Source organism: Manis pentadactyla, chromosome 4 (assembly GCF_030020395.1).
Source record: "Manis pentadactyla isolate mManPen7 chromosome 4, mManPen7.hap1, whole genome shotgun sequence".
In the NCBI taxonomy this organism is placed as follows: Eukaryota; Metazoa; Chordata; class Mammalia; order Pholidota; family Manidae; genus Manis; species Manis pentadactyla.
The window spans coordinates 40,045,114-40,063,864 of NC_080022.1; the positions used below are offsets into that span (position 1 = coordinate 40,045,114).

Consider the following 18,751-nt stretch of genomic DNA (forward strand, 5'->3'; position numbering starts at 1 on the left):
CCCTTAACATCAGTGGTGCCAGAACATGACAATACCGCAAAGCAGAAATTTCCCAAAAACTGCACTTTCTGAAAAGCAGTGGGAAATTGGCAGTATTTCCTTTAAACCTTCACACTAATGCTCCAAATGGATAACTGGCAGTCCAATAAACACAGAGGAGTGACTGAAATGTGGGTGGGGATGACAAGAAGCCCTGGAACTTCACTATGAACAGCAGAGCATAACACCGAGCTCATGCTCTGACTGACTTGCTTATTGAGTCTGAAAGCTGGGAGGTAAAGCCCAAGGAAGTTCAAAGGTGGGAGGAAGAACTGCAAAGGATATGGCTATTTCTGTGCTGATAGCAAGTCACTTAATGTTTTTATTGGATCCTAACATTATGTAAGTTATTTTCATGTGCATAAGAAAGGGCATAAAAATGCTCTAGCTTCCTGTTCTGGAGCTCAATAGAAGAGAATGACTTGAGTGAACAGTGATCATTAGCTGATTCCTTTTCCAGCAATGCGACCTATAGAATAGGATTTCATGGGACTGAGCAAGGAGACCCTTCCAAGACAGGGTTAAAAAACGGTGTGTAAACTTCATACACATTCAACTAGCATTTAATAACTTTTATGAAATCGGTTTCAGAGTAAGTCTATATTAACAGAATATGGAAGTGAAGATGATGGGGGGAACAATTTGATGAAGTCAAACCCCAATCAGATGGAACAGATTAAATATGAAAGCGAATTCAGAGTCCCGTCCCTCCACCCTCTACCCATACCCTTGGTGTTGTTCCTGAGTATGGCCTGAGTTCAGGGCTATAACTCCTCCACGGGAGCTATGGAACACAGTTGACCTGGGAAAGAAGAGGTGGTACCCATCTGTAGCACTGGAAATTACTGTCTTGTGGGGGCCACTAGTGTTGGAAGGTAGGAGTGAAGCTGGAGAGGAAGTGCTCAGGTTGAACTCCTCCCACAGTGGGCCTCTTCCCCTTTCAGCCTTCCTAGGAGACCTCTGGGGCCAGAGAAGCCTGCCCTTAGGCAGATGTAGCACGAGTCTGTTAGGAACATATTTTTTTAAAGAGAGTGTTCAGGGGAGGTCCCTGGTTGGAGCATCAGAGAAAAGACAAGGTGCAAACAATTTTCCTGCCAATGCCCATGCCCATATCTGGGCAGAGGGAAAATGACCAGCCTTATCTCAGACTTCAGGTAGAGTCTTGGGAGAACCCCCTGAACTGGGCTGGGGGAAAAAAACTCAGCACTTACACTCTCTTCTAGACAAGTGCAAAATGTTAACATCAGGATCCAACCCCTGGGATAGAGACCACCAATGACAAAGAAACAGATACAGAGTGTTCCAAGATGAAAATGAAATCATTAGCTGTGAAAAGTATAAACAGTGCTTCCAAGAACTAAGCTCCAAACCTCAAATCCATGAATTAACAAAAATCCACATTTACTAAATCATCCCAAAATTATATGTAGGTTCAGCAACACATCTTCTGAGCTGAGCCCCTAAGTTTTCTCTCTTAAATACATAAAGTCAAGACTTTCAGCCATAGAATAAGATCCCTTTTCAGATGGGAGCCCAACATCTATTATTAAAACATTAGAAGAATGAAAGAGTGGAGCAAGATTGTTATTACATCTGAGCTCAGAGTTCATGGGATGGCTGGTCAGATTTTGGAGATGGACACAGTGCTTAAAACCCCATGTGGCAAGGTCCAAATGCTTGATGGAGTAGCAGGAGAGAACTGTGTTCACTGTTCACAGATGGATCAGCAACCCAGGAGCTGATATCCTTGAGGTCCTAATTGCCCAAATTAAAACCTAACAACAGCTCCCTGCAGCTGGGCCAGATATGCAAAGTCCTGATAATGGTCCTCTTCACACTATCTCAACATTCACATCATGAGAGACAGGAGCCAAGATGGCGGCATGAGTAGAGAAGTGGAAATCTCCCAAAACCATGTATATTTTTGAAAATACAACAAATACAACTATCCCTAAAAGAGAGTCCAGAAGATACAGGACAACAGACAGGCTACATCTACACCTGCGAGAACCCAGCGCCTCGCGAAGGGGGTAAGATACAAGCTGCGGCCCGGCGGGACCAGAGTGCCCCTCCCCCCAGCTCCCGGAGGGAGGAGAGGAGTCGGAGCAGGGAGGGAGGGAGAGGGAGCCCAGGACTGCTAAATACCCAGCCCCAGCCATCTGCACCAGAGCACAGACACACAGTGCATGGTGTGCTGGATACTAGGGAAATCAAACAGTAAAACCTGCGGGCAGGTCCACGCAGCTGGCGACCCTGGGACAAAGAAAAGTGACTGATTTTTGAAAGTCTTAAAGGGACAGGGACCCCACAGCTGGACGGAAGCGTCCCAGGACACTCAGCCCAGCAGCTGGAATTCTTGGGGAACTCCGGGTACTCTAACCCCCTGGGCGGCAGCACAGCTCTGAGGCCTCTCACGGCGAAAAACAGACTCCTGCCTGTTCCCCCTCCAACGCGGCTCTACCAAATAGTGGAGCAGCAGCCTGAGAGTGGCCACGCCCACAGCAACCACGGAGCTTAACTCCACAGAGGCTGGGCAAGAATCAGAGACCTCCTCTGCATGCAGCTGTGCAGCACAAGCCACTAGGGGTCGCCATTCTCCCAGGTGAAGAAGGCTACAAACTAGCAAGAAGGGATGTTCTCCCAGCTGACACATGCGCCAGCTCCCCACAACTACCTCTATTGCCATGAAAAGGCAGAAGATTTGATCCAGATCAAAATCACAGAGACAACCCCTGAGAAGGAGCTTGGAGAGACAGACCTAACCAATCTCCCTGAAAAAGAATTCAAAATAAAGGTCATAACCATGCTGATGGAGCTGCAGAGAAAAATGCAAGAGCTAACGGACAAGGTAGGGAGGGAGACTACAGAAATAAAACAATATCTGGAAAGATTAAAAGCAGAATAGATGAGATGCAAGAGGCCATTGATGGAATAGAAACCAGAGAACAGGAATGCATAGAAGCTGATGCAGAGAGAGATAAAAGGATCTCTAAGAATGAAACAATATTAAGAGAACTGTGGACCAATCCAAGAGGAACAATATCAGCATTATAGGGGTACCAGAAGAAGAAGAGATAGAAAAAGGGATAGAAAGTGTATCTGAAGAAATAATTGCTGAAAACTTCCCCAAACTGGGGGAGGAAATAGTCGCGCAGACCACAGAAGTACACAGAACTCTCAACAGAAGGGAACCAAGGAGGACAACACCAAGACACATAATAACTAAAATGGCAAAGATCAAGGACAAGGACAGAGTTTTAAAGGCAGCTAGAGAGAGGAAAAAGGTCACCTACGAAGGAAAAACCATCAGGCTATCATTGGACTTCTCAACAGAAACCTTACAGGCCAGAAGACAATGGCATGATATATTTAATGCAATGAAACAGAAGGGCTTTGAACCAAGAATACTACATCCAGCATGATTATCATTTAAATATAAAGGAGGGATTAAACAATTCCCAGACAAGCAAAAGTTGAGGGAATTTGCCTCCCACAAACAACTACTACAGGGTATTTTAGAGGGACTGCTCTAGATGGGAGCTAAATAGATGTCACCAGAGAAAATAAAATCACAGCAAAGAAAGAAGACCAACCAAATACTAACTAAAGGCAAAGAATAAAATCAACTACCCACAAAAGCAGTCAAAGGAAACACAAAAGAGGACAGAATAAAACATCCAACATATAAAGAATGGAGGAGGAGGAATAAGAAGGGAGAGAAATAAAGAATCATCACACAGTGTTTATAATAGCTCAATAAGCGAGTTAAGTTAGGCAGTAAGATACTAACGAAGCTAACCTTGAACCTTTGGTAACCATGAATCTAAAGCCTGAAATGGCAATAAGCACATACCTCTTGATAATCACCCTAAATGTAAATGGACTGAATGCACCAATCAAAAGACACAGATTAATAGAATGGATAAAAAAGCAAGACCCATCTATATGCTGCTTACAAGAGACTCATCTCAAACCCAAAGACATTCACAGACTAAAAAGTCAAGGGATGGAAAAAGATATTTCATGCAAACAACAGGGAGAAAAAAGCAGGTGTTGCAGTACTAGTATCAGACAAAATAGACTTCAAAACAATGAAAGTCACAAGAGATAAAGAAGGACATTACATAATGATAAAGGGGACAGTCCAACAAGAGGAAATAACCATTATAAATATATATGCACCCAACACAGGAGCACCAGCATATGTGAAACAAATACTAACAGAATTAAAGGAGGAAATAGAATGTAATGCACTCATTGTAGGAGAATTCAACACACCACTCACTCCAAAGGATATGTCCACCAGACAGAAAATAAGTAAGGACACAGAGGCACTGAACAACACACTAGAACAGATGGACCCAACAGACATCTATAGAACTCTACATCCAAAAGCAACAGGATACACATTCTTCTCAAGTGCACATGAAACATTCTCCAGAATAGACCACATACTAGGCCACAAAAAGAGTCTCAGAAAATTCCAAAAGATTGAAATTCTACCAACCAACTTTTTAGACCACAAAGGTAAAAAACTAGAAATAAATTGTACCAAGAAAGCAAAAAGGCTCACAAACACATGGAGGCTTAACAACATGCTCCTAAGTAATCAATGGATCAACAACCAAATTAAAACAGAGATCCAGCAATATATGGAAACAAATGACAACAACAACACAAAGCCCCAACTTCTGTGGGACGCAGCAAAAGCAGTCTTAAGAGGAAAGTATATAGCAATCTAGGCCTATTTAAAGAAGGAAGAACAATCCAAATGAATAGTCTAATGACACAACTATTGAAATTGGAAAAAGAAGAACAAATGAGGCTTAAAGTCAGGAGGAGGGACATAATAAAGATCAGAGAAGAAATAAATAAAATTGAGAAGAATAAAACAATAGAAAAAAATCAGTGAAACCAAGAGCTGGTTCTTTGAGAAAATAAACAAAATAGATAAGCCTCTAGCCAGACTTATTAAGAGAAAAAGAGAGTCAACACACATCAACAGAATCAGAAACGAGAAAGGAAACATCACGACGGACCCAACAGAAATGAACAACTTCTTAGAAAAGTACAACCATCCAAGACTGCCCAAGGAAGAAACAGAAAATCTAAACAAACCAATTACCAGCAAAGAAATCGAATCAGTAATCAAAAAACTACCCAAGAACAAAACCGCCGGGCAAGATGGATTTACCTCAGAATTTTATCAGACATACAGAGAAGATATAATACCCATTCCCCTTAAAGTTTTCCAAAAAATAGATGAGGAGGGAATACTCCCAAACTCATTCTATGGGGCCAACATCACCCTAATACCAAAACTAGGCAAAGACCCCACCAAAAAAGAAAATTACAGACCAATATCCCTGATGAACATAGATGCAAAAATACTCAACAAAATGTTAGCAAACCAAATTCAAAAATATATCAAAAGGACCATACACCATGACCAAGTGGGATTCATCCCAGGGATGCAAGGATGGTACAACATTTGAAAATCTATCAACATCATCCACCACATAAATAAAAAGGAGGACAAAAAGCACATGATCATCTCCATAGATGCTGAAAAAGCATTCGACAAAATTCAACATTCTTTCATGATAAAAACTCTCAACAAAATGGTTATAGAGAGCAAGTACCTCAACATAATAAAGGCCATATATGATAAACCCACAGCTAACATCATACTGAACAGAGAGAAGCTGAAAGCTTTTCCTCTGAGATTGGGAACTAGACAGGGATGCCCACTCTCCCCACTGTTATTTAACATAGTACTGGAGGTCCTAGCCACAGCAATTAGACAAAACAAAGAAATACAAGGAATCCAGATTGGTAAACAAGAAGTTAAACTGTCACTATTGGCAGATGGCATGATAGTGTACATAAAAAACCCTAAAAACTCCACTCCAAAACTACTAGAACTGATATTGGAATACAGCAAAGTTGCAGGATACAAAATTAACACACAGAAATCTGTGGCTTTCCTATACACTAACAATGAACTAATAGAAAGAGAAATCAGGAAAACAATTCCATTCACAGTTGCATCAAAAAGAATAAAATACCTAGGAATAAACCTAACTAAGGAAGTGAAAGACCTATACCCTAAAAACTATAAGCACTCTTAAGAGAAATTAAAGAGGACACTAACAAATGGAAACTCATCCCATGCTCTTGGCTAGGAAGAATTAATATCGTCAAAATGGCCATCCTGCCCAAAGGAATATACAGATTTGATGCAATCCCTATCAAATTACCAACAGCATTCTTCAAGGACCTGGAACAAATAGTTCAAAAATTCATATGGAAACACCAAGACCCTGAAAAGCCAAAGCAATCCTGAGAAGGAAGAATAAAGTGGGGGGGATCTCACCCCCCAACTTTAAGCTCTACTACAAAGCCACAGTAATCAACACAATTTGATACTGGCAAAAGAACAGAGCCATAGACCAGTGAAACATAATAGAGACTCCAGACATTAACCCAAACATATATGGTCAATTAATATACGATAAAGGAGCCATGGATGTACAATGGGGAAATGACAGTCTCTTGAACAGATGGTGCTGGTAAAACTGGACAGCTATATGTAAGAGAATGAAACTGGATCACTGTCTAACCCCATACAGAAAAGTAAATTTGAAATGGATCAAAGACCTGAATGTACGTCATGAAACCATCAAACCTTAGAAAAAAACAGGCAAAAATCTCTTGGCCATAAACATGAGCAACTTCTTCATGAACATATCTCCCCAGGCAAGGGAAACAAAAGCAAAAATGAATAAGTGGGACTATATCAAGCTGAAAAGCTCTGTACAGAAAGGACACCATCAATAGAACAAAAAGGTACCCTACAGTATGGGAGAATATATTCATAAATGACAGATCCGATAAAGGGTTGACATTCAAAATATATAAAGAGCTCATGCACCTCAACAAACAAAAAGCAAATAATCCAATTAAAAAATGGGGAGAGGAGCTCCAAAGAAGAAATTCAGATGGCCAACAAACACATGAAAAGATACTCCACATCGCTAGTCATCAGAGAAATGCAAATTAAAACCACAATGAGATATCACCTCACACCAGTAAAGATCGCCACCATCCAAAAGACAAACAACAAGAAATGTTGGCAAGGTTGTGGAGTAAGGGGAACCCTCCTACACTGCTGGTGGGGATGTATATTAGTTCAACCATCTGGAAAGCAGTATGGAGGTTCCTCAAAAAGCTCAAAATAGAAATACTGTTTGACCCAGGAATTCCACTTCTAGGAATTTACCCTAAGAATGCAGCAGCCCAGTTTCAAAAAGACATATGCACCCCTATGTTTATCGCAGCACTATTTACAATAGCCAAGAAATGGAAGCAACCTAAATGTCCATCCGTAGATGAATGGAGAAACAAAATGTGGTACATATACACAATGGAATATTATTCTGCCATAAGAAGAAAACAAATCCTACCATTTGCAACAACATGGATGGACCTAGAGGGTATTATGCTCAGAGAAATAAGCCAGGCAGAGAAAGACAAGTACCAAATGATTTCACTCATATGTGGAGTATAAGAACAAAGAAAAACTGAAGGAACAAAACAGCAGCAGAATCACAGAACCCAAGAATGGACTAAGTGTTACCAAAGGGAAAGGGACTGGGGAGGATGGGTGGGAAGGTAGGGATAAGGGCAGGGAAAAGAAAGGGGGCATTATGAGTAGCATGTATAATGTGGGGGAGGCATGGGGAGGGCTGTACCACACAAAGAAGACAAGTAATGATTCTACAACATCTTACTATGCTGATGGACAGTGACTGTAGTGGGGTTTGTGGGGGGGACTTGGTGAAGGGGGGGCCTAGTAAACATAATGTTCTTCATGTAATTGTAGATTAATTATAACAACAACAAAAAAACATTCACATCATGAGCTTCAACAGCTTTCCATGCTGCAATGGAGCAGCAAATACCTCCTAGATGGAATGTGCAGACCCAAGGCTGCAGCAGCGAATAAGCCTCTTGCATGTATGTCAAATGCAGTCCTCAAAACAGCCTTACATCTTAGTGAAGGAGTCAGACAGGACCAGCACAAATGATAGGCTTTTTTCCTATGTTTAATCTCCATGCCAGTCGTCCCATTTGACTTTTTCCTGTTGCCTCCTAAAATTTGGTGACAAAGTAGAAATCCAGTCATGAAAATAAAAAGGCAGAGGTGTATGAGCCCTGGCTCAATGAGATATATCAGTACACAGCATCGTGACCTCCTAGGGCCAACAGAACTGTTCTAGACACTGTGGGAGAAGATGGCACTGGAGAGGTAAAGACTCTACTTCATGATCACTCACACTTGAACAGTGCATCAGTCATTGAACAGGGGCAAGGTGAAGGAGGTACAGGAGGGTGGTAGAGTTGTAATTCTCTAGAGTAGGGATTGGGAACATAATACTCGTGCATGGGAAATTTTAAGTAGTTATGTTTATTATTTTTTTTTTCCAGCAATCTTGCAAGAGGCAGAAGTGACACTGAATTGAGTGAGACGAGCGTGTAGGTGGGATGGCGAGAAGCCCTTCTCTTGATGCAGGCCTCTGGCTTGTCAAGGAATGGCTAGTTCCACTGCTGGGCTGTTTACTCTTTTGCTTCAAGGAACAGGGTTTCTTGAGGGAACAACTTTACCTCCAATAATGATTTATTTGGGTCCAGCTGGGTTACCTGAGAAGAAAGAAAACATATATTCAAAACACTGGGACAAGCATTTTCTCCCTGGCATTCAGATCCTATCCATGCACATTGATTGTGAGCCTACTATGCACTGGCATGAGCATTTCACCTCTCTTACCTTATTGGATCCTCTAAATAACCCTGTGATGTAGGTGTTCTTATTCCCATTTTATAATCCAGGAAACCAGGGCTCAGAGAGGTCAAGTTTCATAGTTCAGTTGAAGAACTAGCATTTGCCTGCAGGGCATAGATTCAGGGACTTGAACTCTTCCTGGGCCAGTGGAGGTTGTGTGCCTCCTGCATAGCTCAGTTAGGCCAACAGAACAGGAAGCCTTTAGGAAAGGGCGCTGGTTAAACATCTGACTGGTATTCTTGGGGACGTCTGCTTTGTTAACTCTTGACAGTAAGGAGTCCTTTTCTGCTTGGTAGGAAAAAAGCTAAGCTTTTGGGCTGATCTTCCTGCTAAAGCTCTCACTAGTAAACTGTAGGATGTACTCCATCATGCCCAAAGATGAGCATCCTCAGCTGAGAAGGGGCTCCCTGGGGAGGCACAACACAATCTTGGTGGTGGTGGTAGCAGGGGACATTTAGATTGAAAAAATGAGTCAATGGCATAATATGACTTTATATTTTAGAAATAAAAAATTATTTTTTAATATAAACTGTAGAGAGTAAAGCTAGACAGAATCTTGGCTCAGTTGGGATATGTTCATCATACGGGGATCCTAAGTTAGGTTTATGACCTCCTAGACCACGGGCAGGGAAGGGATGTGGAGAATTTGTTTATCTGGGAGGAAAAAAACCCCAACATTTTCCTGTTTATCAAAAGGAAACATGAATTTTAAAAAGTTGAGAAATACTGGTTTAGTGAGAAGGACGGTAGGCTTTGGAACCAAAAAGATTCTGGTTTAAACCACAGCTGAGCTGTGCTGCCTATTAGCTTTGTGGCTCTGGAGTTAGTATCAACCTTGTAGAACTGATGTGAGGATTAAATGAGGAAAAAATATAGTTAGCACAGTGTCTGGCACAGAGCAGTTATTCAATCATAGCTGTTGTATATATGAGTAATTGTACAAGATGTACAATTTAAGGATGGACAGACACATAGATAAATGGGCTGCTCTCAGTGTACATGACAGGGGGCCGCATAGTCTGCTTGGTTAGATAAAGGAACTCAAGGCCTGTGGGCAGAGATTATAGCACCTGAGGCAGGCAATCCTGTTCTCTGCTCAACTCAAGCCACACCTTATAAGATGGGTTCCACTGTCTTCTCCTCTGCAAAGGGGAGGGAGGGCCCTGGGGGTTTGAGTGTCACAGGCAGGCTGGTGAGCTGGAGAGGAACACTATCTTGACTGTATCCAGATGGAAAGCTGGTATGCCCAGGGGGGTCATTAAGGAGACACATTCGCCTCCAGAATCCTCTCTGCTTATGAGGAACCCAGAGAAAAGCTGCTCTGCTGGTATCTCTTGGGCTCTGGGCAGATGGGCAGGCAAAGCAGTGGGGAGGGCCAGCCTATTGTCTGTCTTTCAATGCACTGGGGGGCAAGCTGCTGGCAAATGTTTACCCACTTCCCCAATTAACGTACAATACTGTGCTGGCTTTTGTCAACAAACAGAGCTATGCTGCCTCTGCTTCTGACTCATTGGTATTTTCTGCCCAGCTGCTTCTGCTATTGTTCTTAATTAACATGCCAGAGCTCTCCCCGAATCTTCTACTTTGTTATTTGTGGTTTGTAAATATGATATTTGCTGGAAGAAACCATAATCATAATATAGTGCCAGAGTTGTGCATACCAGCCCAAAGATATGCTACAAAGTAAAACAGGCTGGGAGATTGGAGCCTGGGCCCAAGTGGCATCTGGCCTGAGTTGTCAATATGCAAGGTTAGAAGTTCAGGAAACACCAGTGGTTTTTTAATTGATAGTTGCTATACAATCTTATGCAGGTTTCAAATGTACAACACAGTGGTTCAGCAGTTATCCATATTATTAAATCCTCACCCCCTCTAGTGAGGTTACTATCAACATAGAAAGATGTCACAAAATCAGTGATTATATTCTCCATGCTGTACTACCATCCTGTGACCAACTTATATTGAGAAAACACAAGAAAACACATGAGGAAACTGTCAAGAAAAGTTTGTAATTTTCCATGTAAATTTTTTTTGTATCATTAATATACAATCAAATGAGTAACACTGTGGTTACTAGATTTCCCCCATTATCAAGTCCCCACCACACACCCTATTACACTGTCCATCAGCATAGTAAGATGCTATAGAGTCACTGCTTGTCTTCTCTGTGCTATACTGCCCCCCGCCCCAACATTATGTGTGCTAATTGTAATGCCCCTTATTCCCCTTATCCCTCCCTTCCCACCCATCATCCCCAGTCCCTTTCCCTTTGGCTACTGTTGGTCCATTCTTGGGTTCTGTGAGTCTGCTGCTGTTTTGTTCCTTCAGTTTTTGCTTTGTTCTTATGCTGTACAGATGAGTGAAATCATTTGGTAATTGTCTTTCTTCCCCTGGCTTATTTCACTGAGCATAATACTCTCTAGCTCCATGCATGTTGTTGCAAATGGTAGGATGAATAATATTCCATTGTGAATATATACATCTTGTTTATCCATTCATCTACTGATGGACACTTAGGTTGCTTCCATTTCTTGGCTATTGTAAATAGTGCTGCAATAAACATAGGGGTGCATCTGTCTTTTTCAAACTGGGCTGCTGCATTCTTAGGGTAAATTCCTAGAAGTGGAATTCCTGGGTCAAACAGTATTTCTATTTTGAGTTTTTTAAGGAATCTCCATACTGCTTTCCACAATGGTTGAACTGGTTTACATTCCCACCAGCAGTATAGGAGGGTTCCCCTTTCTCCACATTCTTGCCAGTGTAAGGTAAATGAAACCAGACCAGGCAAGTGGCAACAAAGGAGCCAAAAAAAAATTTATTAGCGCAATCCCGGGCAAAGTTCACCCATCTGCGTATCCACCTGCCAGAGAAGTTGTGCCCAGCAGGAGGGGTGACAGGCTTATCAAGGGAGCTGGGAGAGGCCTGAGGGTATTATGAACAGAACTAATTGGCTGGTGTGGGTGTCATAATCACCGATCATTGGTCATGCTGGGTTGCTGGGGAGAGTACTGCAACGTGTTCTAGGCGGGACTTGTGGCTAGAGACCTTCTGTTGAATCATTTGAATGACATTCGCCATTCTCTTCCTTACTTGGCTCGAGTCGGGTTCCTCCAGTGAGACCCATCCCTTCCTCTGGTACCTCTGGTCTTACAGCCAACATTTGTTGTTGTCTGTCTTTTAGATGGTCCATACTAACTGGTGTGAGGTGATATTTCATTGTGGTTTTAATTTGCATTTCCCTGATAATTAGTGATGTGGAGCATCTTTTCATGTGCCTGTTCGCCATCTGAATTTCTTCTTTGGAGAAGTGTCTGTTCATATACTCTGCCCATTTTTTAATAGGGTTATTTGCTTTTTGGGTGTTGAGTCATGTGAGTTCTTTATATATTCTAGATGTTAACCCCTTGTTGGATATGTCATTTACAAATATATTCACCCATACTGTAGGGTGCATTTTTGTTTTGCTGATGGTATCCATCCTTTGCTGTACAGAAGCTTTTTAGCATGACGTAGTCCCATTTGTTCATTTTTTATTTTGTTTCTCTTGCCCAAGCAGACGCAATCAGAAAAAAGTTGCTCATGTTTATATTCAAGAGATTTTTGCCTATGTTTTCTTCTAAGAGGTTAATGGTTTCATGACTTACATTCAGGTCTTTGATCCATTTTGAGTTTACTTTTGTGTATGGGATTAGACAATAATCCAGTTTCATTCTCTTGCATGTAGCTGTCCAGTTTTGCCAATACCAGCTGTTGAAGAGGCTGTCATTTCCCCATTGTATATCCATGCCTCCTTTGTCGTATATTAATTGACCATATATGCTTGGGTTTATATCTGGGCTCTCTATTCTGTTCCATTGATCTATGGGTCTGTTCTTGTGCCAGTACCAAATTGTGTTGATTACTGTGGCTTTGCAGTAGAGCTTGAAGCCGGGGAGTGTAATCCCCCCACTTTATTCTTCCTTCTCAGGATTGCTTTGGCTATTCGTGGTCTTTTGTGGTTCCATATGAATTTTAGAACTATTTGCTCTAATTCGTTGAAGAATGCTGTTGGTATTTTGATAGGGATTGGATTGAATCTGTAGATTGCTTTAGGCAGGATGGCCATTTTGACAATATTAATTCTTCCTGTTCATGAGCATGGGATGTGTTTCCTTCTCTGTAATTTTTAAGTGGGAGAGCTGGGACTTGTGAAGGAGGAAACAAGTTTCTTGAATACCTACTGCTTGCCATAAACTTGAATTATGTTATGTCACTTAATTTTTTTAACAATCATGCAAGGGTGGAGATGACAAAATTGAGGCTCAAAGTGGTTGCCACTTTTTAAAGGCCACATGATTATTAAGGGTCTGTATATATAGCATAATGGTTAAGAACAGTGAAGCAAACTTAGATTCAAATCTTAGTTCTGTCACTACCCATATGACCTTGAAGAAGTTATATAACCAAAGAACCTCAGTTTTCCCACCTCTAAGATGGGAATAATCAGTTTCTCCTTTATAGATTGTTGTGATGGTTAAATGGAATGTTGGTGAAGCCTCTGTGCAATGCCCAAGCCAGTTAAGTGTAAGCCATTATTGGCTGGAATGTTGCCTTGGGTCGGGGCCCTGGTACGTCTAACTTCAAAGCCAGAACTCTTTCCCCAAAGCCTCCTGGCACCCAGGTCAGCATCAGGCTGCCTTTCTTGTTTCTACCCTCATGTTCAACAAAAGTGCTCTCCTTTCCCTGAGAGAGTAATACCTCAATATCTGAAGACCCCCCCTCTTATAGCTTCAGTGTGGCTGTGCCACCAATGGAACAGCTTCACAGCAAACAGGGCTGTGTTGGGGCTTCTCCCTATGGCACCCCAGATCACAAGCAATTTTTTTCTCTGAAAGTAATTTCAGAAAGGAAAAATGAACAAGGACAACCTTTGTTTCCATTCTCATTTGCCTGGTGTGGTCAGAGACCACAGGGGACTTAGGGGGATGTAGGACACCATGTTTCTCCCCACATCATAGTGGCCATACTGTGAAACCATTCTGCAGTGCTGCAAACCCCATTCAAGAAGGACATGGAGCATGCCAGGAAGGACCTTCTGGTAAGAAAGAGCCTAAAAACATGTACTCTGAGGAACAGCTGAAGAATGGGAGCCATCTCCCTGGAGAGAGAACAGTGAGATATGGCAGTGGTGCTGGGGTAGGGGAATGGAGGGGCTATGTCAGCCCTCTTTGAAAATCCAAAGGGCTGACAAGTAGGCAGAGCAGATGCATTTTACCCACTATGCAGGTTCAGTGGGTAGAGCTGGGACTGGTGAGGTAAAATTGCACAGAACTTAGCTGGTTAGAAAGAACTTTTCAAAAGAGTGGCAGTTACCAGTGTGGTTACTACTGCTTCTTTTACTTTTCTTCCTCCTCCTGTTCTTTATTTTCTTCTTGATCTTCATAATCATCATCGTAACAGCAACTATCATTATTATGTGCCCACCATGTGGCTGAAACTAAACCATACAGTGTCCTAACTTATTAAAGAGCTAAGTGAAGTAGGCATTATTACTGCCATTTTATAGCTGAAGACACCATGAGTTATCCTGCCCAAAGCTGCAGATAGAATAAGGTTTCAAACCCAAGTGTGCCTGACTCCAAAGTGCATGATAACCAGATAGCTGCTGAACAACATGTTCACAAGCTGCCTTGGGGAAATGGAGGAGTAAGGATGGGAGAGGCGAGTGCACTCTCTGTTGTTGCTAGAAGCATTTAAATAGGGTCTTATTTGGAGAAGATGATGGAGATAATAATAATGGCTAATATTTATTGAGTATTTACTTCATACCAGACATATTCCAAGCACTTTATATTTATGAAATAATTTAATTTTTATACTAACCTTCTGAGGCAGGTATAATCATTATGTCATTTTACAGATGAGGAAACTGATCATGAGCAGATTAAGTAACTTGCCTAAGGTCTCAGAAGTGTTAAGGGCAGAGCCAGATTGTGAAGCATGCTCTGGAATCTAGCTTTTGAATCCATGTGTTGAACTAGGAGGCTATTCTTCCAGAGGTGTTGCTAAGAGTAGGATCCACACAGAGAAAGAAGCTGGATGAGATGACCCTGAGGTTGTAACCAAACTTCCAGTATATAAGATCTTCACTTTAGGAATGGCAGAAGGTCAAGGGTCAGGAAAAAAATCCTGAAATGTTTATAAAATACGAATACAAAAACCCAATCTGAGCTTGTGTTCTGCCATTTACTTGGGACTTTACTGAATTATTGACTCTCTAAATCAACAGAGAAACCCACCCTTTGGGAATCTGCGGGAGAGGAGGGCTTTCTCAGATAAGAGGTATGGCCTGACTTTTTTTTTATGTTAGAAAAGGGAAGTCAACCATCTTGACATTTAATTCCTTACATTTAGGAAACCTGAATGGATACATCTTCTTATTAAATTAGTACTTTCGCAAGTTGGCTTTGTGAAACTTGTATGTTAGCAAAAATGGGACATGTTCTCTGTCAAATAGAGCTATTCTTTTGTAGATCAATTTTCTTATCAGTTTTAACTTTCATATACGTCTTATTTACATTAACTTCCTGGGCCTTGGTTCCTTTTCTAAAAGAGTATGACATTGCTGCTGAGAAAAATCTGAATCCATGTGACAGAATCTCATCCTTGCCATACTTAGTCCCAGAATATTCGGGTGGGAAAACTTTTAAAATGACAAATTGTCCAACCCTTTCAATTTCACAGGTGGGCAAATTGAGGCTCAGAAAGTCAAGTGATTTGGCCCAGATCACATGGTTGATAAAGGGTAGATACTTTATCTGGGCCTTAGTTCTGGTTTTGGGGCTTTTTCTAATTGCACCATTCTGCTTCTCACTTAAAAAAAAAAAACCTGAACGTAAATATAATACTACACTAGACTAGGAGCTACTTGAGTGTAGGAGCTGAGTAATACTAAATATAAGTATAGCAACAATATATTTATAATACTTTATAGTTTCTAAAATATTTACACAAACAGTAACTCATTATAATCATATAGGGCAGGTATTATTACCAGTCCTTCTTTCCTTAGTTGATTTTGCTGAGGTAATGCTTTTATTTTGAAATCAAACGAAGGGAAGTCTGTATGTAATGTTTTCAGTTAGGAAAAAAATGGTGGGTTCAACAAATGGTGCTGGGACTACCAAATGGCAACATGTAAAAAACTGAATCTAGACAAAGACCTTCTTATATCCTTCACCAAAATTATAAAAAAAAATGAATCATACACTTAAATGTAATACATACAACTACAAAACTCCTAGAAAATAATATAGGAGAAAACCTAGATGACCTTGGGAATAGTGATGAATTTTTAGATACAACATTAAAGGCACAATCCATGAAAGAAGTAACTGATATGCTGGACTTCATTAAAACTAAAAACTTCTGTGAAATGCACTGTCAAGAGAATAAGAGAAGCCACAGACTGGGGGAAGGGAAATATTTGCAAAAGACACATGTGATAAAGAGCTATGATCCAAAATATACAAAGAATTTTTAAAATTCAACAAGAAAATGAACAACCCAATTAAAAAATGGGCAAAGACTTAAAGACACTCATCAAAAAAGATTTATGATGGCAAATAAACATACAAAAAGATATTCCAAATCATATCATCAGGGAGATGCAAATTAAAACAATGAGATACCACTACACACCTATTAGAATGGCCCAAATTTAGAACATGGATCACACCAAATACTGACCAGGATGTGGAGCAACAGGAACTCTCATACATTGCTGGTAGGAATGCAAAATGGTATAGCCACTATGGAAGACAGTTTGGTGGTTTCTTACAAAATTAACCATATTCTTACTCTATAATCCAGTAACCACACTTCTTGGTATTTACCCTAGGAGCTGAAAACTTACATCTGCAACAAAATCTGCATTCAGATGTTTAAGCACCTTTATTTATAATTGCCAAAATTGGAAGCAACCAAGATGTTCTTTGGTTATATATACCACTCATAAATTGTGGTATATCCAGACAATGGAATGTTACTCAACACTAAAAAGAAATGAGCTATCAAGCCATGAAAAGATGTGGAGGAATCTTAAATGGAAAATGAAATAAGCCAATTTGAAAAGGTTTTATGAGTCTAATTATATGACATTCTGGAAAAGGCAAAACTATAGAGATGGTAAAAAGATCACTAGTTGCCAGGGGTTGGGTGAGGGAAGGGATGAAAAAGCAGAACATTGAGGATTTTTAAAGCATTAAAAATACTCTATATGATACTATAATGATGGATTTACGTCATTACACATCTGTCTAAACGCATAGAATGTACACCACCAAGAGTGAACCCTAATGTAAACTATATGCTGTGAGTGACAATGATGTGTCAGTGTAGGTTCTTCAGCTGTAACTGGTCAGGATGTTGATAACAGGGGAGTCTATGCATGTGTGGGTGCAGGGGTATATGAGTACACTCTGTAGTTTCTGCTCAATTCTGCTGTGAACTGAAAATGGTTCTAAAAGAATAGTCTTTTAAAAAATGTACTAGGTTGGATTTTTTAAGGTTCCCAATGTATTTTAACATCTTACGGGGGAAATGCTCTACAGTAGTACTTCAAAATCATGCTTGGGAGTCAGCCCCACTACACTTAGGAAATGAGACCCAGAGTTTGGGTTTGTGTATGATCACAAAACATAAGTGGTAGAGGCAGAACCAGAACCCAAGACTTCTGACTTCTTTCCTCATAATTTCCACTGTAACTCCTCTACCTCTCACAGATGTCCCAATAAGATTCTCTTTCCATGAGTTACAGCCTTCAGGTTAAGTGTGTGGAATTGGGAAGGAATAAACCACTAACAGTTCCTCAGAATGTATTCTTGATTTTAGAATAAAATTTGCATTTCAGAAAGTTCCAGAATCTTTAAGGGGAGTGTCTTGTCTGAGGGTTCCATCCCCAGGCAAGTTCACTATAGATTCGTTGAGAAATGACAAGGCTCATTTTTGAGGTAAAGGAGTTTATACCTGGCTTTATTCTCATGGTGGTAGGTCGAGCACTAGAATCACATCTGCATCCAATAGTCTGCAGGTCCCTACTCCACCTCCATCTCTGCCTCCACCCAGAGCACTGGGCAGAGCTCTTTTACATAGTGACTCAGTCAATAAGAGCTCATTGCCTACAGGTGTGGAAGCATTAGCCTAGCAGTAGGCCAAGTACATCATCAGGTAGTTTAGGGTCAGGTGAGGATCCTGGCCATAGGAATTTCCATTTTCCCCACAAGGAGAAAGCTTTGTTCTTAAATTTTCCTAACATATGGTGGATCCTTCTGGCAACCAACAACAACAGCCACTTTCTGGACTGTGTGTAGTAGCACTGTGAGCAGAGGGAGCCTGGCACAGTTTGACTCCCAGGAGCAACCCTTTGCTGCACTGGCAGAAAATTTACAAGCCTTTTGTACCTCATAGAGAGCAAACACTAGAATCTCATCCATACCCCTTCCTCCTTCTCCTTCCTCCCACCCATGTGAAAGACAACCAGGTGTCATCCTCTGTATCAGATAAAGACAAACCACATAGATTCTGCAAGTACCCCACCCCGACTTTCTGCCCTCAGCAAACTTTCCTTCCTCTATATTCCTTTGTATATGTACTGCCAACTATGTACATTATCTAATGTCAGGATACAAAGGGTCAGAATGTATGGGTTCCAGTACTGGCTCCAGTGATGAACTTGGACATGTCACTTTTCTTCTCTAAGTTTTAATTGTTACATTTTTTTGAAATGTGGGGGTTAGTGATTTGATGGGGTCAACTGGGCTGCAGGTAGGCTTTAGAAATAGGAACACTAGGGTTCAAATTCCAGCTTTTAGCCACGTTAGTAAGATG

At 41.0% G+C, this 18,751-nt stretch overlaps 1 protein-coding gene across 2 annotated transcripts in view; it reads right to left on the reverse strand.

Annotated features, from left to right (window-relative positions):
- Positions 1 to 8,489: 8,489 nt before the first annotated feature.
- Positions 8,490 to 18,751, reverse strand: part of FAF1 (Fas associated factor 1) — a 559,668-nt gene continuing 549,406 nt past the window's right edge. For both annotated transcript variants that reach the window (XM_057500197.1, XM_036892803.2), the window contains exon 19: positions 8,490 to 8,742. In XM_057500197.1, the coding sequence (XP_057356180.1) occupies positions 8,659 to 8,742 (84 nt within the window). In that variant the 3' untranslated portion in view covers positions 8,490 to 8,658. The remainder of the gene's footprint in view (positions 8,743 to 18,751) is intronic.